The 16,170-nt window shown below is 48.6% G+C and overlaps 1 protein-coding gene across 5 annotated transcripts; it reads right to left on the bottom strand.

Annotated features, from left to right (window-relative positions):
- Positions 1-133: 133 nt before the first annotated feature.
- On the bottom strand, positions 134-16,155 carry LOC144155074 (uncharacterized). Of its 5 annotated transcripts, none has more exons than XM_077686316.1 (10): positions 15,804-16,155; positions 15,139-15,400; positions 10,777-11,028; positions 9,823-10,032; positions 9,124-9,313; positions 8,453-8,693; positions 6,391-6,522; positions 5,718-5,852; positions 5,209-5,287; positions 134-1,972 (listed from the first exon to the last, which is right to left on the bottom strand). In XM_077686316.1, exons 2-10 carry the CDS (start codon positions 15,322-15,324, stop codon positions 1,796-1,798), a joined length of 1,602 nt encoding a protein of 533 aa, XP_077542442.1. In that variant the 5' UTR covers positions 15,325-15,400; positions 15,804-16,155; the 3' UTR covers positions 134-1,795. The 5 variants fall into 5 exon arrangements, with proteins under 5 accessions (XP_077542442.1, XP_077542443.1, XP_077542444.1 ...); XM_077686317.1 differs by having other exon boundaries at positions 134-1,975; positions 6,397-6,522; positions 15,804-16,153; XM_077686318.1 differs by having other exon boundaries at positions 134-1,975; positions 8,453-8,669; positions 15,804-16,149.
- Between the last annotated feature and the right edge of the window lie 15 nt (positions 16,156-16,170).

Raw genomic sequence — 16,170 nt, 5'->3', positions numbered from 1 at the left:
TACGAATTTGACATACAATGACATCATATGGTTCTCCGTTTTTGTATATAAGCAGTGTCATTTTTTCAATAAACACTACAGTTCGGCACTGTGTTGTTGTACGTGTTCCTTCTTTTGTCCTCGTTTTCTTGTGCCATAGCTACCTACGTCTTAGAACAAAGCTACATCACTTAGTGTTTTAGCAAGTTAATTTACTGGTCTACTTCTTTACAACTTTGCTTGCTTCTGTATATAGAGATGTAACTTATCTTATCAGCTAAAGGGAAGTAACAAATCTTCATTTCAGTCTCAAAAAGTGCGAGGTTTTTTTAAAAGCAGCTGAAAAATTCAAGCTTGTCCGTGCGAGTCTGTCCAAGGAAACAACGTTGGATACATGCTTTCGTGCATCTGCCTGGTGCCTTCGTACACCTGGCTCAAGTGGGAAGAGGAGGAGGCATGTGAGGAAGCGCTGAGGGGAGAGCCATGCATTGTCAGGGCCTGCAGATTTGGCTTTGCCATCAGCCAAATGACACACGCTAACGACCACCGTACGTTCGTTCCAGGAGTGTGGGGAAAAATGCAACCAGTGCTCCCACAAGGACATTATGGCTTTCATGTGGCAGGTACATTTTTCCTCTGAAATGCGTATCATATGATAGTCATAACCACAGCATCATTTTGCTAAACTAACTAAGCAGTTAAAGTAAATAAGCCTGATAAGAAAATTATTTTCATGCCAGGCTGTCTCACAAAGGCACACAGTTTTGAAAACTTGCTTTTATTTTTTTGCACAAGCGTGACTTTAGGGTTACTAGTTGTAGTAAAATAATGAATTTCTGAATTTTTGTCGCAGACTGAGTAGATGCTGAGTAACTGTAACTGAGCAGATCCTGAGTAACTGTATTGCTTAGTTGGTGCACAGCCCTCCCTCAAGGTTCAAACGAAGTGAGGGTGCAGTTTCCGTCTGCCCAAATTCATGATTGCTTTCCCAGTCTTTCACTCTGGCTCCCCCACACAAAAAACTAGATGAAGAAGGCAGCATGCTTGGCAGAAAGCAAAAGGGATGGGTGAGCAGTAATTTCCATTCAGAATGCTCCTTTCTATGATGGGGTGAATTTCTCTTGATAGGAAAGAGAAAGGAAAACACAGACTGGGGGGGAAGATTTGGCGCTTGCTTAAACCATAACAGCATATTCGACTTAAAACCTTCTAAAAAATATTCAACCACAATTACGCCTTGAGCTGAAACATCTCAAGCATTCTGACAACTGAAAAAGTGCATTTCACTTGAACAATCGGCTACACATTTTAGCCGCCAAGGGTCACACATTGTAAATGGAGATATCTAAAAAAGTCTGATGGCCACGATGAAAAGTGTAGATCCCTTCTGTAACAACAAAACTTCTGCTATAGATGTTTCATGCGTGAAGTAAATCTCGAACTGGAGGGTGCTGTTCTGAATGGCCCCACTTGTAAGCTTGCAATGCCCATACTTCGTACTATAAGTTTCCGGGTGCTTAAACCCATGTAAGAACAAAAAGTTAGTCTTCAAACCATTCTTATGTGCACGTTTCAGCTGGACCTAGAGCCAGGTGTGCTCAGCGAAAAGCACCAATGCACAACGAGTGCTATGCCAGCACAGCACTTGAGGCCCCCACATTCCACACGCATGCCCACCAGAGCTTTGCACTTGCCCAGCTGAGTGCAGTTCCTTTGCCACACTAGTCAGGCAGCTTTGTTCGAGCGTTGTTGCTGTCGTTGTTAGTGCACAAAGCGCAAAAACGGGGCCCTAGAAGGTGAGGTGCAGGCGGCAGTGTCACGAGCCGTGGCCAAACAGAAAATACGAGTTGACGCTGCCTGAGAGGGCGGCACCATCGTCGAGGCATCCTCCCTCACTGGTGGTGTCGCCCGCCGAGTGGGAGAGGGGCAGGTGGACGGGAAACGAGCTGGACTGCTTCAGGGGCCACGTGGACGTCTTCACTGCACGCGTCTCCTGCTGCAAAGAATGGCACAGGTGACGATGTGACCCATTAGTCCTCCTCCCCTCATTTGCAACCACGACACGGGCAACTTGCGGCTCTACCTCCGAAGGCTGTTTCGCCAGTCGTCATTCCCAATCCTTTATTAGTGCTCATGACAGGACCCCTCCAATATTTTCTCCTGCATTTAAATACCAATCCCATCAGATTTTGAATGACTTGTCTGAATGCAAAAACTTCTCTTGCTGTAATATAATAATGGAACTAATGTGCCCCAATGGCGTCTTTGTTCCTAGCAAAATTTAGCAACATGCAGCACTTCATGTGCTAATATCTGGCCGATACGGACTGTACATGAACGCCTCATAAAGGCACTGCAGCAATTAACGAAGGAGCCAAGCATGCCTGCAAATAGAATGGTTGAATTACACCGTATTGTGAATTAGTCCCTTGTGCTCTTACAGTACTGCATACGTCATCGCATTTATTATGGTCTAGTGCATGCTATTGCTGCGGTAGAAAACTCTTCTCTAAATGCCAATTTTGCCCAAGTCACTTCATCACTTCATTTGAGGGAACCAACTGATTGATTGATTGATTGTAGGGTTTAACGCGCCGACGCAACACAGGCGATGAGGCGCGCCGTAGTGGAGGGCTCCGGATTAATTTTGACCACTTGGGGATCTTTAACGTGCGCCGAAATCTCGTACACACGGGCGTTTTTGCTCTTCGCCTCCATCAGAAAAGCGGCCGCCGCGGCCGGGAATCGAACCCGCGACCTCGTGCTCAGCAGCGCAACGCCTTAACCACTGAGCCACCGTGGCGGGTTGAGGGAACCAACTACTAACGCCCTTTGCAACAAAGCATCCAATGGGCAGACCAGCATGAGCTTTGGGACTGCATTCTTGACTTTGCCATTGGCTTTCAGCCTTTGACACAAAACTACAGAATAATCAGAACAGGCTTTTGAAAGGTGGCGACGCCCATCATATGTAATGTCGAGAGTAGGGCTTCAGTACAACAATTTGGGAAAATGTGCCTTTAGATATTTGTTGTGGTAGGCTCAACCATAAGAAACAGGTAAAGGAAATAACCAAAACAACTATGATCAAGAGAGAAGATGAACATAAGATGATCACTGGACAATGACTGTGTTAAAAGCCCAGAAAGGACTTAAATGTGCCGATTAATTACGAGGTTTACCATGCAGCGCTACACAGGCGATGAGGCGCAACATAGTGGAGGTCTCCGGATTAATTTTGACCACTAGGGGATCTTTAATGTGCACCAAAACCTCGAACACACAGGCATTTTTCAGACGGACGAAGACATCCCGTAGGGTTGCGGCAGGCCCCTTCGGGAATAGAAGGTCCTCTATGCCGGCGCTGGGAAGGCCTCGACGCTGGAGCGCTCGGTGGAGCTCTGGTGTGGAGGCCTTCCCAGCGCCGGCATGGAGGACCTTCTATTCTCGAAGGGCCTGCCGCAACTCTACGGGAAGTCTTCGCCCATCTGCTCCATTACCTGGAGACGACCGGCTTCACGCAGCAGCTGTAGCCCGGACTGCAGCGACTGACTGATGTGCCCGAGCTGACAGCCGTATCTCTTATTCTTTATCCTCTCTTTGTACTTTATACCTCTCTCTCTCTCTCTCCTTGATATTTTCACTCCCCCTCTACTTCTCTTCCCCCGCAATGGGTTGTATGCAGGTGAGCTCCTTGCAGAGCTCAAAAATATCCCCCGTGCACTTCCTTTCCTTTTCCTTTCCCGCAAACCACCAGCACCACCACCACCCCAATCAGAAAAGTGGCTGCTGCAGCATACTTCTTTACTCCTGATGTAGGAAATGCGAACACTGCCTACATGGACGTGCGTGGTGGTTTGACATACGTGGCAGCAAACCCTCACACAATCCAAAAACGATCCTATGACCTCTGTCAACCAACTACCGTATTTACTCGATATAGGCCGATTTCCGAAATTCAGAAGGTCAGCAAATAAAAGAAAACTTACCTCGAATGTAAGCCGAATGAAAAAAGCCACTGGACCGAGACTAGAACATGCACTTCACTTTTTGCGGTGCTTGACGCAGCATGTTCAGTGCTCACTCACAGGCTGAACCGGAACCGCTTCATAAAACGAGTGACCCAGCCTAGCATCACTAAGTAAGCTACGCTTAACACAGCCCCTGCTGGCCTTGAACTGGGCCCGCACGACACCTCGAATGTTTGCGATCTCCCTCGCCTTCGCCTGTATTATCTCCGTCATCACAGGCATTCCACCCTCTATTCGCAGCATGGTAAAGTCAGCGACTTTGTTCTCCACCTCATGGTGTAGATCTTTCTTGCGTCCTGTGAAGGCCATTCGCTTGGCACCACAGTTGATAAGTTTGTTCTGCTGCTTCCACCATCGGCACACGTTCTTCTCATTGACTCCGGAGTCGCGCTGTGCTTGGAGGTTTGAAGTTCTCTCACCCTGCAAGACTACCTTCCGCTTGAAAGCCACGGTGTAGTGGCACCGCTTCGTGGGCGCCATTGTGTTGCGAGCACGGGCGCTTCTCGAGGTCATGCGATGACATACGCAAGCAAGCACGGACCACTGAGAACTGGGTTAACAACATATGGTTCTCAACATCAAAACAGGCAAAATGCAGCCTCAGAAACCATAGAGTTCTGAAAACCCATTGAAAACCTGCCAGCTGCAAGCCTGTGGCCGCGAAATGGCATTGAGTGTCTAACGGTGGCAGGAAAGTCGCATCCTCGAATCTAAGCCGACCCCCCCCCCCCCCCCCCCCCCCCCCCGACTTTCGTAAACGACTTAAAAAAAAAAAATGTATCGACCTACATTCGAGTAAATACGGTAAAAACATTATCACAGACCTCATAGAGAAAGCTTTTACTAGGTGATCCGGAGAGGCAAAGAATGAGGGAGCTCAAGAAAGTCTGACTGATATCAACAAAACTGACGCGACCACTTGGCACGGGTAGTCTTGTATTCAGTTGCCTCTAAACTGCACCGCTGTCCCTCCCGCTTCTGATTCATCGTGACACAAACAGCGGCCAGTTATTTGCACCCTTGAATTGATGTGAAGAAAATGAGGAAGTGAAAGGCATTGTTTAATTCGCGATTTCTTAGCAATTATGGCACCTTTCACTGCCAAATGGAAAGGTCATACTTACACCCTAACAAACTTGCTGGTTAACCCGTGTGACCCGCATTAGAGTATCAGCAGTGGGAACAAAAATATGCTTACCAGGGCAGTGTCTGTGTTCGATGAGCTGTCCAGGACACTGTGCAGGCCTTCAGGTGGGCCATCGCTGCTGCTGTGCCTCCTGAGATGAATGACAGCGGCAATAAACGCTGTTTCTGAGCTTCTGAGCTTTGTTCTGAAAAATGCTGCACTGTTCCTGTTAGTAACACGAGGAGTAAACAAAAAGTCACATTTTAATTTGCGGTTCTGGCAACAGGCAGGTGTGGACTTTCACAGATAATAAAATTAATGACGCAGAATACAATAACATGTTGCTTATATTTTAACACATACGCATGCGAGTGCGTAGGACATGGCACACACATCCATCAAGTCACAGGAACAGATGGTATGGCACACCTATAGCAAAGATAACCTAGAATTTCCAAGCTGTCTTTGCTGTATTGTTCACCTATCAATGTGGATACTGGCCATTTCCTTGCCCTTTTACAGAAATGGTTCAGAAATGCTTTTCTGTTCCAAAGGATTCACAACATGGCAATGCTAAGTACCTTTGTCGAACAGATGCCACAAGGTCTCTCCCAGCCAAATTAAGCCCCATGAGGAACGTGTCAGAGTCGTGGCCATTGTTCGATGAGGATTCATCACTCGAACTGCCATTTTCTCCACTGACTATACTGCTCCACCTGAAATAAGAACATGTTCAAATCAGTAACCAAGGTGGGTGTAAATGCACTTTAGATTCAGCACACAACGAACAATCGCAGCTACAGAACAGATTACTTGGCTGCGCACTAGCACCCGTCACAAAACCCTGCAAGAGAGGTGCACCGTACAGTACAGGGCAAATGCATTTAGGGTTAACTACTTACAAGAAGTTGGTTGCGCTTTCCAGACCTGTCACCTTTTACAACAACAATTACAAAAAAAAAAAAAAAAAAGAAGAAGAAGAAGAAGAAAAAGTGCCTGTGTTGCTCACTCTTATCAAGCATGAATGTGTCACACTGCCCTTTCCGTTGCGTCAAAAAAGGCACACGGGTTTTAGAAAGCCGCAGGAACTATAAAGCACAAACCTGACTGGATGCAGTAGAACCGTAATGTCCTAAATTTACTTGGTTGGGAAAAAAAAAGAAAAGAAAAAAAAATCACCTGTGGTGAAAATTTAAGCTTACAACACTACTGACTGCCCAGGGAGAATCATTTGTGGAAAAATTTTTGGCATACCCTTGCCTTTCGCCAGACGACCAGAATCCACCAGACATGCAGTCACTGTGACTAGATGGCAGGCCGGAGCAAAGCGCCCGTTGGTCAAACTGCCCCAGGCTGCTCCACATAAATGGGTCCATTCCGAAAGCGCTGGAAAGTAAAGAAAAACATCAGCAGAATGCACGGGAAGGCCAATCTGTAAGCCCAGTAGTACGAACAGTTTCCCCAAATAATTTTTACGGAAGTACAGATTCTCTTGGTGACAACCCAGTTTCAATCGAAAATGCCATGTGCTTGCATGCAAGCTACTCCTGCTAGCAGAAAGCTTAGCGATGAGGGTGAAGATGCTCCATCAAGAGGGCTTACCACTCTCGCAGCAGCTACGCCCTTGTTAGAAAATCAGCAGAAGGTGGACCAAGGTTTCTTTTTCTTTTTGGATTATACAGACATCCCTCACTGACAGCTTTCATTTGATAGAGACCACAGCAGAATAAATGTGTTAAAAGACACTGTGCCACCTTCCCTACCACCTCATTGAGTAGTAATCATAGGGAGAGAAACAGCTTGCTTACAAGCTAAATAGACATCAGGGCAGTATTTACACAAATCATTGAACAAGTTTCAATAAAACAAGAAGTTGACATCCCCTCTTACGAGTTTCCTTCAATCTTGTCCACCAAAAAGCAGCTCTTCTTTCTTTTTGTTTTGGGAACAAGCAGAATACAGGTCCCGACACAAATGGCAATAACAACCACAATACTGATGCCTGTATAGATGTGATTCCCTCGGGCTGTCGGCGTAACCCTGCCAGTAGTCCTGCATGCAGCGAGGAGTCGCTCATAAACATATGAAATGGCCTCAGAGGAGCAGAGCAGAGGCTAAATCTTCCCTGCAATTCCCCTTTTGACAGTCCTACTCTCTGGGCACACCACCACATGAAATCCCTTTACAGGGTCAGCTGTCCACAGATGATGAATAAGGGGCCTCAAGTGTATTGAGCATGTGGCAGGTTCATGCCGTCACAGTGGGAATTTTTAGCAGTCGTCACAGCAACAGCGCGAGTGCACAGAGCAGAGAAAAATGAGCCGTCACAGCTGGGTGCACTGCCAAGCAAAAGGCTGGGTGCACTGCATGCTGGGAGGAATGTTCAGAGTATGCCGTCAGACTCCTTTGCGCTCTTGTTGTGCGTGGACGTGTTACTTTTTTGCATGCAGTATGTGCACATAAGAACCGGAAGGGCGCCTGCTCTCTGTGAATTAGGGCAATGAACTGTGTTGCGTGTGCCAAATTTTGTGTCGCATTTCACCCAACATGCTCAGTGGTCTCTGTTGTCAATTAGGATTAGGATTAGGAAAAACTTTATTTGTGCCTGCAAAACGACTAAGCGCCGCGACGCGGGCCTGGCGTCGTCCTAGGAATTGCCGTTACTAGGCGCAGCGCCAACGCTTCCCGTCACCGGGTCGCCTGGTCTGTGCTTTTCCAGCGCACTCCGAACTTGCTGGACGGCCCAGAGTTGAGTGTCCTTGTCGCTACTGCGTGCAGCGTCCTGGAGCTGCGGCGGATAAGTTCTTGATTGAGCTTCGTTTGGAAACCGGGCACAGTCCCAGAAGATGTGCCACTGGTCGCCAGACCCACACCACACACTTTACACACGTCCGTCGAATAAAGTTCTGGATGAAACCTGTGCAGCGTTGCCGGAGCGAGGATGGACCCGGTCTGGAGCTGTCGTAGTAGAACTGCCTCCTCCCGGCTCAGGCCCTGGTGGGGGGGTGGCATGACCCGTCAAGCCAGGCGGTAAGTCTTGGTTATCTCGTTGTAGCTCACGAGGCGATCTTTGTTCGAATTTGGCAGCAGAAGCCCAATATCAAAATGCTTGTTTGAGCTCCTAACGACTGGCATCTGCTCACTGATGCTGTTCGCCACCGCTTCGATCGAGCCCTTTTTACTGAAATACACCGACAAAGTGTTGGAGAAGTTTGAGGCAATATATTTTTGTTACGATAATTTTATAATGCAGCCTTCCAAAACCCCCAGGAAGGTTTTTGCGACGTTTTTGCAGACAGGAGGTGGAGGGGATTACCTGAGGCCCTGAGCAGCACTGCCGCTCGTGGGTCGTGGCCAAGTGCGCTTGCCGCTACAGCTGCCCGGAGCAGCTGGCCACAGGGCGAGGGCAGCCTCCCGCAAGAAGCCCTTGGGGTTGGCCTCGGACACTGGGCTTGTGCGCGGCGCGGCCGACAGCAGGTTTATCACGTCTTCCAGGTCGCCTCCCGTGTCCAGGGCCCCCAAGAGCCCACTTTCTGCAGGACACAGCTTCTGCATGCCTGGCAACCACAACCCTCGCACGCTGACACAATGCAACAAGTTGGGCTATGCCCCATTATGGGCCGAACAAGAACAGTGCCCCACATGTGGAAGCAAAAACATCAGCCCCCAAAACTGTTTGCTCAAGTCGGTAACGCACATGCATGCACAGGTGCAGACAAGACAAACAGTACACAGGAGCAGGGCTTGTCTTGCACTTCCTATCTGGGCAAGCTGAAATCGTGCAAGCACCGGTGTGGGCACACTCATGGCCCCTGTTGGCCCCTTTCATGCTTTGGGACTTTTGGCACTACTGCAACAATCACGGCAGCACAAGCTGCCCTTCAGAGCAAATTATTTGACACTATCGGCCCCTGCAGAGTCAGGAGCAACTATACACGGATGGCTTAGGGGTCTTCGGGATGGCTTAGTACCCAAGTTAGTAGTTACCTTGCTGTGCAGATGGTCCAGAAGGCTGGCTGCCAGCTCCCACAAGCTCTTCCGAGCCATGTGTCCAGCCGAGAGTTTTGTTACCAGGCTGGGCAGGAACCTCGGGTGCCGGCGTCAGATTGCTCGGGGCAGCCACTGTGCCCTCCACATAGAACTGGCTCTGCTGGTTGTCCCCACTGGCAAGGGAGCCCTGCAAAGGCCATTGGCCACTCTCTCGTTTGCTCCGAAAACCATGGCTCAGCAAGCATGAGCACCTGAGCCAAATGCAATCTGCTGCTTCCCCAATACAGCGAGTCAAACAATTATGCTCATTTTGTACACTTTGACTGCAAATTTACTTTAAATGTCAATCAAACTTCTGCACACTAAGGCTGCGATGAATTCAGACCCAAGTAAAACATACTGTTGCGACTAGACATTGCTCAAACACCGTAGCTTGTTCAGAAAGTTTTTATTTTTGAGAGCAGTGGGCACCAATGTCGCTGCCAGATGAAAGCAAAGCACTTCTACCAAGCTGACTTTGTTTTGCCAATTGTCTCCCAAAATAGAGCAGGCCCCACAAGTAAAACTGGATGCATGAAAAGAAAAAGTGAGGTACCCTACTCCAATTTAGGAACGGCAAATGAAGGGCACACTTTGAGATGAAAATTCTCCACGGACAGTGCAGCTACAATTCTTTGCCTAGAAGTGAATACGCACCTGCTTCGTACTGGCTCCCAACTTGTGCAGCAGGCCAGCAAAGTGCTTTTTAATTGTGGCAGCAAGCTCAGCTGAAGATTTCGCAGCTGCTGACTTGTTTGAGTTCCTGTCTTGGGGCAGGCTTTTGGAAATCTTGCTCAATGCCTTCCAGGTAGAGTAAGAAAACTGCACCTGCAGCTCCAGGTAGGATCCAAGGCAGGATCCAACAGCCTGCAAAGACCATCAAGGTGAAATTACACAATGCAGGCTTCCTGCCGAAAACAAGCAAAGTGCACATCCACTCTTCCCCCTTCTTTACATTTGCGATGATTTTTTGACACACTTGTTCCAAAATGCTCATATCTCCCGCCGTTCCTTTAGCATGTGCCCAGTTATCCTTTCAAATACTACCCCCCCCCCCCCCCCCCCTCCACACACACCCACACCCGCACGGACACGCATATAGTTATTCATGCAGGCGGCCACGTATATGAACTGAACAATGTTTGGGCACTGCCCAATGGCTACTTTCAATGACAACACACTTTGATGGTCCTCAAACTGGGTGGAGTATGCAAAACATTGTTACAATGGTTGAGGACCACTAAGCCACACTACAAATTTCTGTCTCAGGGAGCACTTGAACTTGGTATCTCATCACACTGGTGTCGTACGAGACGAACTCTTTTTAGTGCAAAAACAACAGGCTTCAACTGAGGTATTTTGAACCTTAGCCACTAACATAAAGCATCAGTATTTTCTAGGGCACCTGCAATTAACGCCATGTCACGGGCAGACACAACAATTCAGAAGAATGTATCTATTCACTGATGCTGCAAACATGATCACACTGCGTTTACAACAGTCAGGTAGCCCTACAAGAAACAGTCTTCTTACTACAAGAGTGCCCCAACCTGTGCGTTGCCCAGAAGGTGCCGCTAGTATCGACAACTTCTAGGAGAAGCAGTGTGCTACCTGAATGCTCTCGGTGAGGGCAGCCGACTCGTCCCCGGGGGGGGCCTCTCCTTCCAGCTTGTTGAGGACGTCCTGGAGAGTCATCAGGGTCTCGGTCTTCACGGCTGCACTGGCGGCCGCAGTGGCCCGGCCCAGGTCCTCCCAGGCGCCCAAGAAGAGGGCGGCCACCTCACGGTACACGGGAACATTGTGAAACACCCGCACCAGGCTCTTGGCCAAGACGCTGCTCGAGCTGCAGAACGAGTTCAGTGCCTGCAAGGGGCCAATACTCAGGTCACCTGCCACTTGGTCTCCTCATATGGCCGGGTAAACAGGCTTCACACTGGGGTCAGGCACAGAATTCCCTGGGCAATATAGACCCTTGTACGGGCAATATGCTCGCCCACCCCAGCAAGTTTTGTCCCCCTACAGCTTCACAGTCCTGGCAGTGCAATAGTAACTGAAAAAGGCTGTCCAATGGACGTCATCCTTATGAACTCAGGCTGCTAATGTTGAAAGATACGCAATACCCTGGAAATGCAGCAGAGCGCAGCTGTGCAAGAAAAAAATTCATTGTTACCCGTGAGAGCAAGAAATACTTAAAACTTGCTCCGGCAGAAGGCAATTTCTATCAAGCAAAAGTAGCAGCCATTAGAGCACTGCACGGGCCCGGGCCGGCCCGAAAGCCCGGGCCCGACCCGGCCCGCGGGCCGGGCCGGGTGGCCCGAAGTCGATTATCGGCGGGCCCCCGCCGGGCCCGGGCTCAGTGCCGCGGGCCCGGGCTGGGCTCGGGCTCAGTGCCGCGGGCCCGGGCCGGGCTCGGGCTCGACGCCACGGGCCCGGGCCGGGCTCGGGCATGAATTCATAGGCCCGGTCGTTAATAGTTCCGACGTGAAGTGTAGAAAAGAGCATAAAATTGAATATTCTCCGTACACTTTTACGGGCTTTTTGATGTTACTTGTACACATTGTTTTAAAAACGTGTTTTGCTAGGTCTGATAGTCACTATACTGTAATTTTAATGACATTTCATCTACTGCATCGAGATTTTATATTTTGGTGTATAAGATATCAAAGATACGGTTACAAGGAATGCCCTAGCGTGGAAGGAATTAATTAAGCCACCCTGGAGCTGTGAACCTATGTTTATGTACGTGTATTTTAGATGTAGAATTAATCTAAATGGCGCTGTCGTGGCTGGAAATCAAACTCGCGTGCTAGAGAAGCGCCACCGCTTAACAACCACTCCAGGAAAAATATTTCAACGCACGCGCATATTCGTGGATTCAAATGGAGAGCAAAACATTTCATTATACCAACTTGTGACCGAAACAACCACATGAAGTTGCCAAGAGTCTGGTCATCAAAGGTGATGGTGTCTCTCGTGTAAGAATACGAGCTATTATTACGCCCATGTGGCGTGAACTGCAGACGGTGTGAGCTAAGCTACGTGTACTTTTATACCCTTATTTTTTGCGTTACAATTCAGGGCGTGCTTGTACAGACTAGATGCTCCGTCTGATTTCCAGTTACAAAGACACTCGACCAAATATAATAAACAAATTTTCTTCGACGTCTAAGACCAGGCCTGGTCACACATGCGGGCCCTCCCTAGGCTCAAAAAAAAAAAAGACCGTGCCCGGGCTGGGCGTGGGCTTGAGACGACGGGCCCGAGCCGGGCCTGGGATTAAGACGACGGGCCCGGGCCGGGCCTGGGCTTGAGACGACGGGCCCGGGCTAGGCTCACTTATGAATGCCCGGGCCCGGGCCGGGCCCGGGCTTGGTGTTACGGGCCCGGGTCGGGATTGGGCTTTACAAAGCGGGCTCGGGCCCGGCTCGGGCCTTAAAATCAGGCCCGTGCAGTGCTCTAGCAGCCATTGGCAAAGGGTTTGACACAAGCAATGCCACTTTATATACAGCAAACGCTCATTATAACAAAGTCCTTGGAACAGGAAACTGGCTTTGTAATAAGCGACACTTCGTTGGAAGTGTAGATAATTTTTCTCTCAATGCACTACAATGGGGACAATGAAACATTCTGAACAAAGCGACTTCGCTAAACAAGGGCTCACAGTAATGACATACAAAAAACATAGCTTTAAAAAAATCATAAATTTATTAAACACTTACAAAAAAAATCTAATGAACCCTGCAGCAATTTGGTGCCAAGGACGTCTGTAAGTTCAATATGTGGGCATAGCTGCACCGTTCTTTAAGGTAGTCGCATATACAAAGGGATAAAAAAAAATCTGCTAAACTAAATTATTCTAGAAACCTCCAGCGTGCCACCCCTTAGAGCGCAGTTGTTTCGGCATGTAAAAGCCCTCTTTAAGTGCCCTTTATAAAGTAAAAAGCAAATACATGTAGCCAAGCCTGACTAGCCATTGGTATTTGTTGAAGCAAAGATGTGCAATTTGAACACACAGCCAAGTCAGTCAGAAGAACAATGGAAAGCGCTATGTGAGACCGTACCTAGCAGAGATAATTTTCTGAATATTACATGATTCTCGTTCGGTAGTAACTACAATGCTAAGTCAGATGACACGAGCAAAAGTGGCTAATTTATGGCCGCCAGCCAATACGTGGTGATGGAGTTCGTTTGCTCTGCCTATGGCGCACTAAAGAAAAATGGCGCACCTACTCCTCCATCTCCTAGTAAATGTTCAGAGCTCACCTGGGACCTTCATACACTTCTCGTCCTACAATCTTTACTGTGCGAGGGGGAAGCAGCACCCGTGCATCACATGCCCTTTGAGTCATCTGGCAGAAGGTTGGCTATGCCACAAAGCTCCACACACTGTTCAGCAGTCTCAGTGTACACACCTATGTTCACACTCATCATCCGCATCTTGCTTACTACTAGAAACCTTCAGCTTCAACCAAACAATCCAGGATCGCCACCCTCACCTTTATCACCTAGTGGTCTTTGCCCATAGCAGCCATTGTTCCTCCTCCTTGCCACAAGCCCCTACACCACCTGTCACTGCTACGGTGACTTCCTGACAGGCACACCTGCCGTGACGAGGACTACAAACGCAACTCGACCGCCAAGCTGCTTCGGCAGAGCCCAGATGACACTTCCCGTCACTACGTTTAAATCAGCCGAGAACATAAGTTTGTCAGAAGTCCACCACACAGATGCCTTCACATTCTTTTCCTGCATCAGCGCGGTGAAGGCTCGTGCCAGCAACAGCAACAACAAAAGCCCACTGGACGCAGATCCCACACAAAACTTTGACAGGCAAGCAGCTGCAGCAATGCCTCCCACTGAGCATCAACCCTCCTTTTATGGTACCTGCCTGCAGCCTGTGAAGGCAGTCACAAGCAGAGTCCACATTTCCTGTGGATGGCTTCCTTACTATTGTTGGGTGCCAATGCCAGCAGCTAGGGCCAAAAGGAACAGGGGCTAAGCATTAAGCTCAAAACTCAATGCCTATTTTACACTCAGTTTTGACTGTGTGTGGTGAATTACGCCGCAGACTGACCATCTTTCCGAAGCCATGTTCCTGCGCATTTCGAAGCCACCTTCTGCGCACTGGTGGCTGCTGCGTCTCTTCTTGTGAATGTCAACACATGCACCTTTGCACTTGTGGGTATATATACCATTGTACCAACACACGAGTCCACAGCTAGCATGATTGCCCTGACTATTTTGAAGTTAGGCCTTGAACCGTGCCGCTCTTCAGAAAAGTTATGCCTATAGGCATAACTTTTCTGAAGAGCGGCACGGTACATATATGTACAACCCTGCAAAACGCAAATGTTTTTTAGAAGAACGCAAACACCTTGCATTTAAGCAGTGGCAATGAGAGCCAATGAAATGTCAACAAGAACTAGTATAGCCAATCACGGAGACTGCACGCACGCTCTCCATACGAAATCTGTATTGACTTCACGTGGCCACTGAAAGCTCTCTATGCACAGGACCAACCAATTGAGCAATGCATGTGGATATGCTCACAGAGGACGGAAACACAGTTTTAATAGCAGCAGTCATAATATGCATGTAGCTCGCAGGTTTCTGCCATTCCACTTCTCCCAGCAATGAATGCTTGTCTGCTAAATGTTGACCAAAGGACTTAATTATTCCCGTTGGCACTGACTTATTTTGGCCATTTTGAACTAACAATTCAGCTGTAAATGAGATATTTACCTTTTTCTAATAAAGTGGCCGTAAAATTTCAGGTCCCCCAGGACATAAACACTTCATTGGAATAATAATTCAGCAGATTATCACGCTAGATAGACGATAGTCACGATTAAAGAACCGATCGGCAACCGAGCAGACCATCTTACGATATGACGACATGATCGGGGAAGCAGTAAGCACGAGTAATGCCACCAAGCAGTGGAAACACACCACAAATATCACGGAACCGCTTACCTGAATGTATGCCGAACAGTGGTCGAGAAAGCTGCAGACTTCATTCATGAACGCCGACCTGCTAAATGCATGGTCGGGAAATGCGATGCCCTCGGAGTTCGACTGATGGCCATGTGACAGACCAAAGGTGTTGACGGATCCGCTCTTGTGGGACCCGAAATTAAAGTGTCGCCTTAGGTTTGCCATTAGTACGAGATGATCGCAAAAGAGCAGCCGCACTACGCATTACTTCGGAGCCTCTTCGCAGCGATCACTTCCATGGCTGCAGAGAAAAGATAGCGACGACCGGTAAGGCACAGCTCCGCTTCCCAGAGCGTTTGAAGCTACGATTTCGTTTCCACAACTAAACGGACATAGCCCTGCCTGGCCCTGCCCATCACCTGGCGATGTCAAGCGCCCTCAAGATTGCACACAAAACATGCGCACGCGTGGTTTCACTGAGCACTATAAACACGACGACGATGGCAGCGGCGCGCAACAGCAAAATACAGTAAACACTTTCGCAGTGCCGCCGCTTCGAAAGCAGCCGCGTGAACATTACAGGAGTGCTCCATCACATAGCAACGCTCAGACTATTAAAACTATCAAGCCAGTTGCCGCAACCCACGCCTTTAACTATCGCCAACATTGCTTCTTGGGCGGATGGTAAGCTCGAAAGTTCTTACCCCATTTGACGAGGACTTCGCAACAGAAGAGCACTTTGTTTTACCAAGCACTAGAACTACCCAAAAAACAACGAACGTCGTCACAAATCGCTGAACCGGTCGAGCCCGTGCCCAAGTCGACAGATGTGTCAAGCAGAGTGTTTACGCACGGACTGTGCCTAGCGCCCGTTGCTAGGCTTAGGGAAACGACGGATGAATCATACTCAATGGACCGTTTAGCACGCTTAAACTGTGGGGCGGGTGCTTGTGTTTGCATTTTTGCTGCGTCTACAAAAGTCGGTACCGCGTTAACTTAACAGAAAAAAAAAATCTATTTTTGTGCTGGCCTCGCGCGGTGGCGCACCGTCGCTTGAACAGCTTTTAAGAA

This window comes from Haemaphysalis longicornis, unplaced genomic scaffold (assembly GCF_048455015.1).
Source record: "Haemaphysalis longicornis isolate Haplotype H1 unplaced genomic scaffold, Haemaphysalis longicornis Haplotype H1 scaffold_1, whole genome shotgun sequence".
In the NCBI taxonomy this organism is placed as follows: Eukaryota; Metazoa; Arthropoda; class Arachnida; order Ixodida; family Ixodidae; genus Haemaphysalis; species Haemaphysalis longicornis.
Note: the sequence above shows the minus strand (reverse complement) of the source record. Positions and strands in the feature narration are given on the sequence as shown.